Genomic DNA, 13,800 nt, shown 5'->3' with positions numbered 1-13,800 from the left:
CAACTGTCTTTGGCGCAGCTATAAATGCTCCCTAAAGACACTTGTATCATAGTACTGAGACAGGGGTGAGCACTGTCTCCATTCTCCAGGCCAAAGTACTTCGTGCTAACGCTATGGAGAAGTGCTGATAGCTGGACGGAGTTCCATTCCCCATAAAAGGACATTCACCCCAAAGGATAATAGAAACAGCCACCATGGTTTGTCTGATTGAGCTATTGTAACAGTTGGTTTCTGTTTCTCAGCGCTTTTTGCTGTGTCGAGAACTTCCATAAGTTGGACCACTTCTTCAGTCTCTTCTTCCTGCGAGCACTTCAGCCTGCCAGACTGAATGAATATGCCGACCTCAGTGCTCAGCAGTACGACCACAGCAGTAGATTGTTTTTAGACCACATTCCTGGAGTGCGCTGGCTCACCTTGCCGAATGACATTAAGGTAATTATATTTTACTGATGTGGCTGGATTGAAACAGGAATTTCCTCAAGTTTGCGCTCTTTGTTACCTGCTCTTGCTTTCTAATGTAGAACATTTAGTTGAATGTTTAGCCTCATTGTTTGCCCTGCAGGCGGTCAGGAAATGGCATTCCTTTGTTCAGTAAAAAAAAAAAAAACATTATTAACCCATTCCGTGCGACGCATTTTCAACGGACATCGCGTGCACTACCTCGGTAGTGCTGCGCACGTCCGCTGATCGTTCCGGCCACGCCCGCGCAATAGAACATTCCACACCAGCACAGAACGTTTGGCGCAGCGGAGGGGTTGAGGTTGTTCAAAATGTTTTTTGTTTTGTTTTTTAAATCAGTACTGTGCTATATAGACATTATTCCATTTGTTTCCACCAACTGCACTGCATGAACAGTGCTGCCACTGGGGCATCAAGACTAGAGCTACTGCTTTTAGTCAAACCAAATAAGTTATGTTCCAAGCTTTGATAAAGCCACTCTTTTGCCTTTTGTATGTTGAGAGATAAACACAAGATTATTACACAGAAGAAACAGTACAAGTGCAGCAGTGGTTAACACAGTCTGTACTATGGAAAGTGCAGGCTGCGACGGAGTGAAAGTTTCTCACTAATACACACCACCACCTATCCCTACACCACAAGCAATAACTATTGATGTTTGCCATGCACACGCGTGCACACACGCACACACACACACACACACCGTATCTACCATTTTAGATTGAGTTTTAAAGTTTTATTAATTTTTGTTACCATGTATCCAAGTCACCCACAGAGAATGTACCCCAGGTGTTAATAGTAACTGTTTCAAGGCTCTGGAATTAGTTTCTCCATCACCACGCTGTGCACAGCTGTTACCCACATGTTAGTCACTCTTAAACATGAAGCCCATTTTCCAGCACAACATTTTATATCTTTGGATTTTCATTTTAAACGTCCTACCCTTCCTCAAAGCAGATGACTTGGTAGAACTTATCATATTACTAACTGGTCATGGCTAACAATGTATTAGTCAAAAAGCCTATCGAGGGAATACAGCTGATACAAAATCAAGCTGCAACCTTGATCATCAGATAAGAAAAATGTGTCTGTACAATGTCTGCTTTGAAGGTACTCCTGGTGCTTCCTTTCGCTGGATGGAGCAAAGTACTATGCTCTATGCACAAATAATTTAGGTGATTGGTGTCTAATATAACACCCAAAACCTCTGCACATTCTCTGAGGTCAAGGAGAAATGCTGCATACATGAGAGCCAATTAGTGCAGTATGTCATGACAGTACAAGCAACTACAGACACAGGCAGCACACTCCCTAATGAACCAACGTGTAACTTGTAGTTAAAGCGTGAAAGTGCTTGCACTTAACCAAAAACATCTACATAAGCAAAACATAGATAAGTTTTAATACTCTCGGTTTATTGATTTGAGCAACGAAACATACACAGGTATAGTACAGTGCTCCACCTTGCAATCATTTCGTCTAATTTCTAAAACAAAGGTATCTCCCGTACTATGAGAGCAGGTCAAATAAATGTGAATCAATTTGAATACAATTTTACAGGTGCAGATATGAATTATAATTCTGCGACTAATCCCACCATTTGCCCCATAATCTTGTGGGTGTTTTTTTTGGCATTGACTGGCTCTGTGTAGGAACTCCTCAGTCGTGGCGGAGTTGTCCATCCCTCTTATCCATTTGAGGGAGCCAGCTTCGACTGCCAATGTTTGGCAATGTCTCTCTTGCAAGTAATAGACCCATGCTGACCAGAGTTTTAACATTATGCGGGCCTTCCCATGCCCATTCTTTGATAATACCAAGGGTCATCATTTTAGGGTTCTCAACAATCACAGGGCCCATTAACTTTCGCAAAGCATGTGTCACCTCCTGTTAGTATTGGGAAATATTCGGACACTCTCAAATTACATGAAAATACGTGGCCTTGAGAATTTTCAATTTAAACTACAAGAATCTGGAATTTTGCCATCTTCTATAGGCACCAGGGGTTATAATAAAACAATAGGGAAGTATTTGAACGGACTCAGTCTAAAACGGGGAAAAATTGCTGTTCTCACTGATATTATGGCTTCTACCCATTCTTCATCATCCAGGGGCCCATATCTTTCTCCCATTTTATTTTTAAATGAAGTGCAGCATCTGGGAGTGAACCAATAAAAAACGTGATAGTCTTGAATATGACCTTATCTCCTAATCCCTGTACTACTAGTTTGGCCTACAAAGGAATTACATTCTGGAACCACCCCTAAGTAGCTACGATAGTGTTTAGAGCATGCCTCAATTGCAGATAACCAATTGCAGATAACCAGAAGAGATGAGATATTTGCAGGTGAAATTCTTCTGTCAATTTGGCATACGATTTTATATGGTGATGGGACTAATTAGCGCCCACAGTGGAGATACCGATCAAATCCCTGAACAAAACTTGGTCAGTTGAGCTGTATGTGCAAACCATGTTCCTTTCTATAACGGAGTAGCCTTCGTAAAGGTTTCATGCCACTTAATGTGTTTCAATGCCTCATGCCAGCAAATTAACGCAATCCTATAATGGAGGCCAATTCGTGTGGTACAGTCATAATGTATAATAATAGCATCAGATCCTATTTCTCTAGGATATTGAATTCCAGTCTTAATGCTGAGTCATGCTGTTCTCCGGGCAACCAGTTATCTATCAGAATAAGTTGTGCAGCCCTACATCTTAATGTAAGCTAGCTAGTCCTGCGTCATACAGGCCCTGCCTACATTTAGCAAAGGAGATCCACAGGGATTTTATTATTTCACATCACCGCAATCCTTGAGTGAAGGCTCCCATAACAAGTAGGTGGTAGTAAAAAGTGATAACTTTGCAGTGAGTATAAAAATCATGAAAGAGAAATCATTTTAAACAGAGCTCCCCTTCACATAACAAACCGAGCTCCCAACTCCTGTGGTGGGTAGTGAAATTGGCATTCCTAAGTAATGAAAGTGATTCCCCTCTTCTCTAATGACCGCATCTCCCAGGGAACTGAGGCATCCTTCTGAAAGATGCACAAAGGTGGTTTTCCTCCAATTTACTTTCAGTCCAGAGGCACCACCAAAACTTTTTAAACTATCGATCCTGCGTGGGATAGAAATATTCAGTTGCTGCACAAACAGGAGCATATCATCCTCATTTAAGGATATGCTGTCCTCCTGCCTGCCAGACCAAAGGAAGCCCTTTATCTGTGCATCAGCTCACGAAAGAACTACCGTCCATTTGCTCTCCTTCCATTCCCTGCCCACGTTCTGGAGAAGGCCATCAATCTCCAACTCACCAATCATTTAGAAAGAAACAAACTACTAGACACAACCCAATCTAGTTTCAGATCCAACCACCGCACTCAGAAAGCCCTGATCGAAGCAACAGACAACATCCTAGCCTTACTCGACAGGGGAGAATCAGCCGCCCTCATCCTCTTTTACCTCTCTGCACACTTCGACACTGTCTCCTACCACACACTCCTCGACCGACTACACCAGATTGAAATCACACACGAGGTGCTCAGACGGATGGCATCCTTCCTCATGGGAAGCACCAAGAGAATCCTCCTCTCTCCCTTAACTTCGCAACCCAAGCACACCCTCTGCAGAGTACCACACCGCTCATCCGTCAGCCCTACCCCCTTCAACATCTACATGACACCGCTCACAGACCACGTCAGATCACACAGCATCAAAATCAGCTCCTATACTGATGACACGCAGCTCGTCCTCTCACGCCCAGCGGGCCCCACCTCGACAAAGACCAACTTCTACAACTGCATGAGGAACATTGCGACATGACTGAAAGAGAACTGCCTGAAACTCAACACTGACAAAATGGAAGTCCTGATCTTCGGCAGACACACCGCCCTTTGGAATGACTCATTGTGGCCAGCAGAGCTTGGACCTACCCCCACGCCAAAATACGATGCCTGCGACCTCTGCATCATCCTGGACATCCAACTCTCCATGAAACGTTAGGTGAACGCTGTCTCCTTAGCCTGCTTCCACACAATCCTCATGCTTTCCCAACCTCTGCATCATCCTGGACAGCCACCTCTCCATGAAACGGTAGGTGAACGCTGTCTCCTTAGCCTGCTTCCACATGATCCTCATGCTTTCCAAAATCTTCAGATGGTTCAACATCAACACTAGGAAAATGGTGAGGCAGGCCCTAATCACCAGTCACTGGAATATCCTTTAATTATAACTGGCTTCTAGTGGGTCTTTCATTCTTTGAAATGTACTATAAGGAGAAATAGTTTTAGAATCAAGCCAAACTTACTCTCTGTGTGGCGACTCTTATGGAGCCAGCTGATTAGCCTTACTCCTTTAATATGTCCATCCCAACTAACCGGAGTGCTAGCTTTAGTATAGATTAGAAGCTGAAAAATTGCCTTTTTTAATGTCCAAGCAGGTAATTGAAGATCCAAATTAAAGGTTAGTTAGATACAGAAGGGTCATCACTTGTTCTCCAGCTTTATCTGTTGTTTTCCTTCAACTGTTGGAAATGTCCTGGTTTCCTCCCCAGCTAAGAAGGACACGCTGTCAGCATAAGAAAACAATACTTTTGGAATAGGGTTACAGTTAGTCACTAGGGTGAGTAACTTATTTTTTTGCGCTCTGGCTTGTTGTGGTAATCATGGGCTTCCCTGAATATTGCATACGTTCTTCAGCAAAGTTTGGACATGGTAAGATACTTACAATGTTGTATTTTGAAGCAATGCCATTGTGCTTAATTCACAGAGCATTTCATGCCTCTGAGCACAGGACTATAAAAGCTAGTTGACGTTCTGTGCAGTTTTTGATGAACCTTTTTTAAAAGATTTTCTAAATTAGAAAACTGTGGTTTTATGAGTCTATTTTTTTCAGGTAGATATAGATACAGCACTGAGTGATCTGGAAGCAGCTGATTTTGCAGAACTGGTAAGAAATAATATATATTCAAAAAGTTGTATATCTTTGTTGGTATATATCGTGTTTAATTATTCAAATGTTCAACCAGAACGTAAGACATAAGTAAAATTGCATACCACATTTAATAAAAGCATGTGTCTAAATATTACATGGATTTTTGCCAAAGAAACCACAACAGGCTTTGAAAGTATTGTTATCAACATTTAAAGGTAGTTTGTGAAGTTGTAATAAAATGTAACATTCCTGTGGTTTTTTTAAAATCTGTTTTTATTAAGTTTTCCAATATTTTGACAGTAGGTGTTACATATGCTATACAGTACAAATGCACAATTATCTATGCAACAGGTCAAACAACAGCAGATATTCAGTGAGTGAAGGATGACAGGTATTTCCCATTTTCTTCAGTATAATAGGAATTAGTACATATTTACTGGTCATTAGAGACATTCCTACAGTGTCAGAGCCTTGTACATTTCCTATAGTTGCGGAGATCCGTGCATGCTGTTGCTGTGACCAGTTATAGATACTGTAACTTCTGTGTTATTAACTAACAAATCCTGAGAGTTCCTCCTGACCCCCTACCATAGTCGCCTTCTGGTGTCCAGAGCAAAGTTACATTATCATCATCAATATCAAAGTGACCCTTGAATGGGTCACCTTGATATTAATGATGATAATGTAACTTTGCTCTGCTCACTTTTCCAACCTGGCCAAAACAATCCTTCCGACCACCTTAAGGGTTGAATTCAGTAATTAAACAGGCCTATGAAACCTGTGTCAGAGTTATTCCCCTCATTAAACATAGACACTATAAAAGACTGCAACCCGATCGGAAGACAACCTCAAAGTTACTGGTCTAAGAACGTTCATCAGGGGGGCGTGGCTACCAGCCGACCATGGTAGATGTGAGCTGAATCGGCTCCTTCTAAATCCCTGTAAATTGGCAAATTATCCTTTGCGAACCGCTGCTAAATCCCCCACATTTCCACCCACATGCAGAGGAGAGGGTCCAGACAGGGAACGGCGGCTACCGCGGGCTCCGACTGCAGCGGATAGCAGCTATCGGCGTCCCGAACCGAGAGGCCTACCAACACGCCGGGGACCATGGCCCACAGTGGAAGACCAGGCCGGGCGCAACTGGCTTCCGGGCGGCAACACTTGACATTCGGGTACCGCCCGGGACTCGGAGGAAGCGGGTGAGCGTGTCGGAAGCGGAACGGACTACAAGGGGTCTCCCACCACTGGGTCAGTTACCACCCGCTGCGGGGGGAGCCGGAGAGGAGGCATACTCTTCCCGCGGAGCACAACACGGTGAGCACTAGGAGAGGAGTCGGAGGGCGGGTGCCTGCTATGGAGTGTGATTGGTGGCCGGGGCCCGGGAGAGAGACAATCGGTGGAGCCCTATTTATCACTGGCAGTCACCGTCGATGCACTTTGGGTCCCCGTGGGAAGTACAGCACTCCTCTGATACCGGGAAACGGGCGTCCGCCATTTTGTGGGTGGCACACTGGGATCGGGAGCGGGCTTACCTGCGGCCCGGAGCTTTGAGACGCTGAGGACGGAACGGGCCGCGGTAGCCTGCGGGATCACCCTGTAAGTGGCCTTTCTGCCTATCGCCAGGATATCTTGCCAAATGACCCTGAGAATGGAGTCCCTGTGGTGATCATACGGCAAAGGCAGATAGAGTGTATGCAGAACCATAGCTAGACAAATAGACGCGGTATATCAGAATGGAAGAGAGAGGCATGGGGTCCTACAGGTGATCAACAACTCAGGAGTGCTCAGACGTGCTCGAGAAGGGCCCGCCTGGGATCCAGAACGAGTCGAAATATGGTCCGTAACAAGGGCAAGCAACCGGACCCAACGGTACACGCCACGTTGCGCTCCGCCAGCTCTGAGGACCCACTGGCATCCTCCAACAACGAAGTGATCCCGCCGACTGGTATGGGCTCACAAGAGGCAAAACTGGACTTGATCCTGACCGAAATTAGGGCATCGAGAGAAGCACTGGAATCTCGAATGGACACAATGTCTACTGGATTGTCCCTTTTGAAGGCCGATCACAAAAAACTGGCAGAAAAGGTCACTGAACATAAACTAGCACTGGATGACCTGATCCCACAGTCGACGGAAAACGCTACGAAAATAGAGGCCCTGGAGCGGCAGATGAAAGGATTACGGGATAGAGTGGATGACGCAGAAGGATGCTTGCGTCGCAATAATGTACGTATCCTAGGCGAGCCGTAACGCTGTGAGGGAACTAATCCGAAGCAGTTTGTGGAGGACTGGCTAAAAATGGTTGTGGCTTCTGAGGACCTCACCCCGCTATTTAGTGTGGAGCGCGCACACAGGGTACCCCCAAGGCCGCCAAAACCGGGGTCCCCTACGCGCCCACTGATAGCTCGTATTTTGCATTACAAAGACAGGGACGCAATCCTGAAGGCGGCAAGGGAGAAGGCCGCATTACGGTATGAAAATAAGACGGTGTCGATTTATCCGGACTTCACCCCGGCTGTCCTGAAAGCTAGATCTTCCTTCTTAGGCGTGAAACGCACTCTGCGGGAACGCAACCTGAAATATGCCCTGTTCTTCCCGGCACGTCTTAAAGTCATCCATGAGCACAAAACCTATTTCTTCGACACACCGGAAGAGGCGTCAGAATGGATTGAAGTGGCGCTTTCACCGGGCTTATCGCAGGACCCTCTGGAGCACGCAATGGGAGAAGACATGGCTAGCACCTCGGATTCACGGCCGGGCCCAAAGGATGCAGTGGAAACAGAGACTGGCACGAGTGGAACTCGCGCACCGTCTGGAGAGAGGGGTGCACCGGGTACGGTGCTGCTGACGACGGATGCTCTGGCGGCTCATGATGCCAGAACCGGAGCGGAAACAAACAGCAAAGACAGCTCGCACACACTGGCCTCTGAATCAGACACTAGCTTGCAATTGTTCCCGCGCATCACAGCGCAGATGGCGAACGACTTCTGATATGCTGACTGAGAGAAAAGCAGGGTGGTAATGTATATACATGCATAAAGAAATTGTTGTGATGGGGGTATACAGCACGGGTTCCATGCCGCCAGCAGGGCAAAATGTACAGAGACTTTTGTCAACAGATTCTGAGTAGGAACGTAGGGGTGCACCCCCTCTAAGCGACGGCAAAATGGATTTGAGTTTTTATCCCTGTTGGGTATTGATGTTTGGTCCTGGACAGTTAGGAGGAAGGGACCTTAAGGTTGGGAAGTTAAGCACTAAAGCAGCACACATTATGCGTCACACACCAACACATGAACTAAAGGGTCAGGCGAAGTCACACGAACCAAGCAATCATTGCCATGGCAACAACTAACACATATAAACTCTGCGCGTGGAATGTGAGAGGCCTGGGTTCGGTGCATAAAAGGCACAGGGTATTGGCTCAACTACACAGGCGCCAAGTGGAAATAGCGTGTATACAGGAGACCCACTTAAACGGTGCAGAGGGCTCCAAGATGGCCAGGAAATGGAAGGGTCAGTTTTATGCAACCGATTACTCAGCGTTCTCCCGAGGGGCGGCCATTTGGATAAAAAACATGGTCCCCTTTAAAACACTGGAACACCGGGCAGACAGGCAGGGGAGATACGTGTTCGTAAAAGGGTTACTGGACGGCTCTTTGGTGGTACTCAGTAGCCTCTATGCCCCCAACACAGAGCAGTCAAAATTCTTTGATATTATCAGTAGGGTGCTGTCAGATTGGTCGGAGCATGCATGGGTTCTGGGTGGGGATGTAATGCGGTGCTAGACCTGTATATAGACAGGTCCCACCCCCCCTTGAATGCGGCAGAGAGCAAGAAGCAAGCGGAAGCATTGTCACGTTGGGCGATTGGGTGGGATCTGGCGGACGCATGGCGAACCAAATATACAAACCACAAGGAATACACGTTCTACTCACCGCCACACAAACTACACACGAGAATAGACCGTTTCCTTTGCTCTACTACATTGTCAGGATCCATTGATTCGGTTGTGCACATGGGCAAGACTCTATCGGATCATAATACGGTGGAGCTGGTGATCAAGTGGGGGAGGCTCCCTACTCCCATCCCAACCTGGTGATTATCCCCTTAATTGATGGAGGATCCAGTGTTTAGGGTGACAGTGGCGGACGCCATTACGAAATATTTTGCTGAAAACAAAAACACTGCTGGGTCCCGCCAAATCGAATGGGACGCCTTTAAGGTGACCATACGTGGCGTAGCGATGAGTACAAAAGTGGGCATTAAATATTCAGTGATAGAGAAGCTCAAGGAAGTGGAGGGTAAATTAGCCATGCTAGAAAATGAGGCGGCCGGCGCACATGGCGGCCTCACGCAACTGCAGGAAGCGCACATACAACATGCAGAGTTACTGGAGGACCTACGTGTAATAGACCACAGAGAATACACGTGCAGGCAACATACACAGGCAGATAGGTCTGGTCCACTATTGGCTCGCCTGGTGCGCAATACTCCACCAGTCGCCCCAATAGTTGAAGTGAGGGAAGGGTTGGGAAAGGTAGTGCCAACACAACTAGAAATTAACAATGCGTTCAAAGACTACTACACCGAATTGTATGGCCCGCATGAGCCACTGACGGACGCAGATCTGGAGTCATTTCTGACGGACGTCAAGATTCCACGACTCACGACCGCGCAGCGGAAAGACTTGGCAGACAATATAACTGTAGCTGAAATTAGACAGGCTATCAGAGCGCTGCCACGGAACAAAGCACCAGGGACGGACGGCCTGCCGGCCGAGTTTTACCTCACGTACATTGATATCCTGACCCCACACTTATATACTCTGTACAACCTATCGATGGAATCCCACACACTATCTCCCACAAACCTACAGGCATTAATAGTCTCCCTCCTGAAACCTGGCAGGAACGCTCTGCAGCTGGAGAATTATAGACCCAAGTCACTGCTAAACACGGACTACAAGATCCTTAGCAAGATTTTAGCAACTCGAATATCCCAATATATTCCGACCCTAATACACCCAGATCAGTGTGGCTTTGTGCCGGGCAGAAGCACGGCACTGAACCTTCGAAGACTGGGCCAGTTAATGACGCTAGAGGGTACTAGGAACGATAACGAGGGATGCATCTCCCTGGATTTAAAACAGACCTTTGACTCCCTGAGATGGGATTATATGGTGGCGATATTGGGCAAGTTTGGCATCACATAGGAATACATCAACTGGGTGACGTTGCTGTACCTTCACCCCACGGCACGTGTCCGAACTAACAGATGTATCTCCGAGCAACTTGACATCATGAAGGGCACGCGGCAGGGATGCCCATTATCGCCGTTGCTATTTATACTCGCTCTGGAGCCTTTATTAATTAAAGTCCGTACACTAGCGAGTGCAAAAGGGATACAGAGAAACGCAGTGCCCCATATAATATCGGCCTACGCCGATGACATCATATTATACATCAATGACATGTCGGCTGATCTGGATCCGCTCCCTACAATATTTAATCATTTCCGGGCCATATCGGGATTAGGGATCGATGAATCAAAGTCTTATGGCTACTGCTTTAACACTCCGTTAGAAAACACACACGTTGGGTTCGAGCCACACTGCTTTCAAGTGGCGACTACGACTTTCAAATATCTAGGGATACTGGTGTACCGGAACACCCGTGACCTCTTGGAAGGCAACCTGGGCAAAGCGATCATTGCACTCAAAACGCAAAAACAATTTTGGAACACACTACCCCTATCGACAGCTGGGAAGGTGGCAATTACAAAGATGGTGGTACTACCTAGACTACTGTATTTCTTCACGAACCTGCCCCTTATGGTTCCGATGAGTTTTTTTAAGACTATGAACACGTTGCTAACGGAGCTGATATGGGGTGCAGGCAGACGCCGTATCAGTCTGGCTAAGTTGCAACTACCCACAGACAAGGGCGGCATGGGAGTACCAGATCTGATCGCCTACGGTTACGCTTGTCAACTCCAGTGGTTGGCCTACTGGCTAGCAGGGCGTAACCTACATGAAATAGGTATGACTGAGGTAGACAAGAACAGGGGCACTATACACAGGCTAATGCTGTCAAATGCTAGACTACCAGCCACAGCACCATATCTCCTACGACTAGCTGTCAAGTACTGGAAGAAAGCAGTTAGGTACACTAACGCGGTTTCGTCCTATGCACCCACTATACCCCTGCTGGGGCTTCCACTGGGATGTATAATTTTTCAAAGTCTGATAATTTGCTGACGATATAATTGTATGACTGTATCACTTATTGGTTGTAATAAAGAAATTTTCCCAAAAAAGAAACAAGAACGTTCATCACCAACGGGGCCCAAAAATCAATATTATCAATAAAGGCATCCAATGGAACACCATCCGGGCCTTTGGCTTTCCTCTTTCTACTGGACCTTATTGTTTCAATCACTTCAGTTAGGCTAAACTCAATAGGAATCTCTGCACTGACATGCTACAAGTAGATCTTTTCCTCCTCATTTTCCTCTGCTGACACGGAATAAATTGAGTGGAACTGCCTGGCCCATTCCTCAGCCACAATTATAGTATCTATAGATGAATGAGCAACATCACTAAAATGTGGGGCATTAATCACCTTCCAAAAAGCTGCACTGTTCGAGTGAACACTTGCTACCTGAAGAGCTTCATAACCGTTCTCTTTAACACTGTTTTCCCTCTTATCCTGCGGAAGTTTGTATTCCATCTCACATCTCTTTACCAATGCTCTATCCCTGAGCTTACTCCTCAGAGCCCTTTTCTGGGCTATATGAGCCTTACTGCATGACTCGTGATACCACCCTTTAATTTATGACTGATAGTTACCTGTGGGTCTTGTCAGAGCATTTTGATATAATTAGCCAGCACTCTAAATGCAGCTAACAGCCTTCCTTCTGCTGTCTCATCCAAACAATTAGCTAAATAATTAGCATGTATCCTGATTAAGTTAGTGAACACCTTTCGATGTACAGCCCCCATTTCAAAACAGTACCACTTCACCTTCCCACACTTATCATCTGGGAGAGCAAATCTTGTTTAACACCCACTTGAAACTTTTCAAGCTCACTACAAGAGTATTATGGTCATTCAAACCTGACAAAAGAATTTAGAAAATTATCAACAGAATAATTAAGATTCTCAGAGATTAAAATATGGTCAATATTACTACAACAACCATTCCCCATAGAAGTCGAAGGTGCAATGACTGGTAAAGGGAGTACAATGTTGATAAAAAAATTACAATTCCTTTAATGCCCCCCTCCCAACCCCCCAATAAGGGCTATAAAGAAATGCCTCTCCTGCATTGTTGGTCAGGCCAGAAAACCTCTTTAGCATCTAAGATGCATGTTGTAATATTAAAATCCACCATCCAGATTATAAAAATCTCTATATCCCTTATCTCAATGAAGCCCGTCAGATCTTTCTCGAACTTCAAGACAACAGTTGCACTAGAGGAGGAGAAAACAATTGTTATAGAAATCAATTAACACAAAAACTTTGACCCCCCCTAAGATCATATCTGAGTAGTTGATATTAAGGATCATCAAGTCTTAAAATCACAATTGAAATTGCTAATCTCCCCGGCTCAGCCACTAGAGGACCTTGCAGGGGAACAAAAAGAAGAATAACCATCTAACTACAAGTTCCTTGTAAACATACAACAGAATAGTTTCCATTAAAATTCACCCAGTCTTCATTATCCAGTTTTCTCTTTACTGGGCGGCAGTGCTTGTACCATCCTCCATGCTAATATCCCATCTTGTATCTGCATTCAGATTTGTATTACAGATACGTTCTTCCTGTGCCCCTTTTGCACTCAATGTCTGTCAATCCTGATCCTCAGGGCCGGACTTGCCATACCAGGCAGCAGGCGTTACCCCGGGAGGCTGAAAGGGTGGGGGCCAGAGTTATTACTGGAGCCTGTTTTGCAGCAGTGCTGCAATATCGGCCCCCAGTAACAAAAGCATTAGGCAAGCGTTTCCAGCCTCCCAGGGCCAGACCGTGCTTCCCCAGAGTCTGGTCCGAGAAAACTGCCAGGAATGCTTTGGGTTCCCAGTCCGGCCCTGCTGATCCTGCAGGGGACTCTAAGAAGTGAGCCTATTCTGGATGCTGGACGGGGTGAGCGAATATGTTGAGACACTATTCGTTGAGTGAGCTTCACCCTGCAGCTGACCGTTTGTCATCCCAACGGCAGCCTGCTGATAAAGATACGCCACCTATCTTACAGTATCAGGGCAATAAAAATAGGCTTGGGGAACTGCCATGATTCCTTTAGTATGTGACGATTGGGGTGCCAGGAGTGACAGTGCATGTCCTGCATAAGAGGCCGTCCTGAAATTATCAACCACACAGTCTTCAGGACAAGACTAGGGTCACCTTCCTATCCAGAT

The 13,800-nt window shown here is 46.0% G+C and overlaps 1 protein-coding gene across 2 annotated transcripts in view; it reads left to right on the top strand.

Moving 5' to 3' along the window:
* INTU (inturned planar cell polarity protein) overlaps nt 1–13,800 on the top strand; it is a 317,576-nt gene that overhangs the window by 154,637 nt on the left and 149,139 nt on the right. For both annotated transcript variants that reach the window (XM_078676800.1, XM_078676799.1), the window contains exons 8-9: nt 243–432; nt 5,347–5,400. In XM_078676800.1, coding sequence (XP_078532926.1) covers nt 243–432; nt 5,347–5,400 — 244 coding nt within the window. The remainder of the gene's footprint in view (nt 1–242; nt 433–5,346; nt 5,401–13,800) is intronic.

This window comes from Lissotriton helveticus, chromosome 2_1 (genome assembly GCF_964261635.1).
Source record: "Lissotriton helveticus chromosome 2_1, aLisHel1.1, whole genome shotgun sequence".
In the NCBI taxonomy this organism is placed as follows: domain Eukaryota; kingdom Metazoa; phylum Chordata; class Amphibia; order Caudata; family Salamandridae; genus Lissotriton; species Lissotriton helveticus.
Note: the sequence above shows the minus strand (reverse complement) of the source record. Positions and strands in the feature narration are given on the sequence as shown.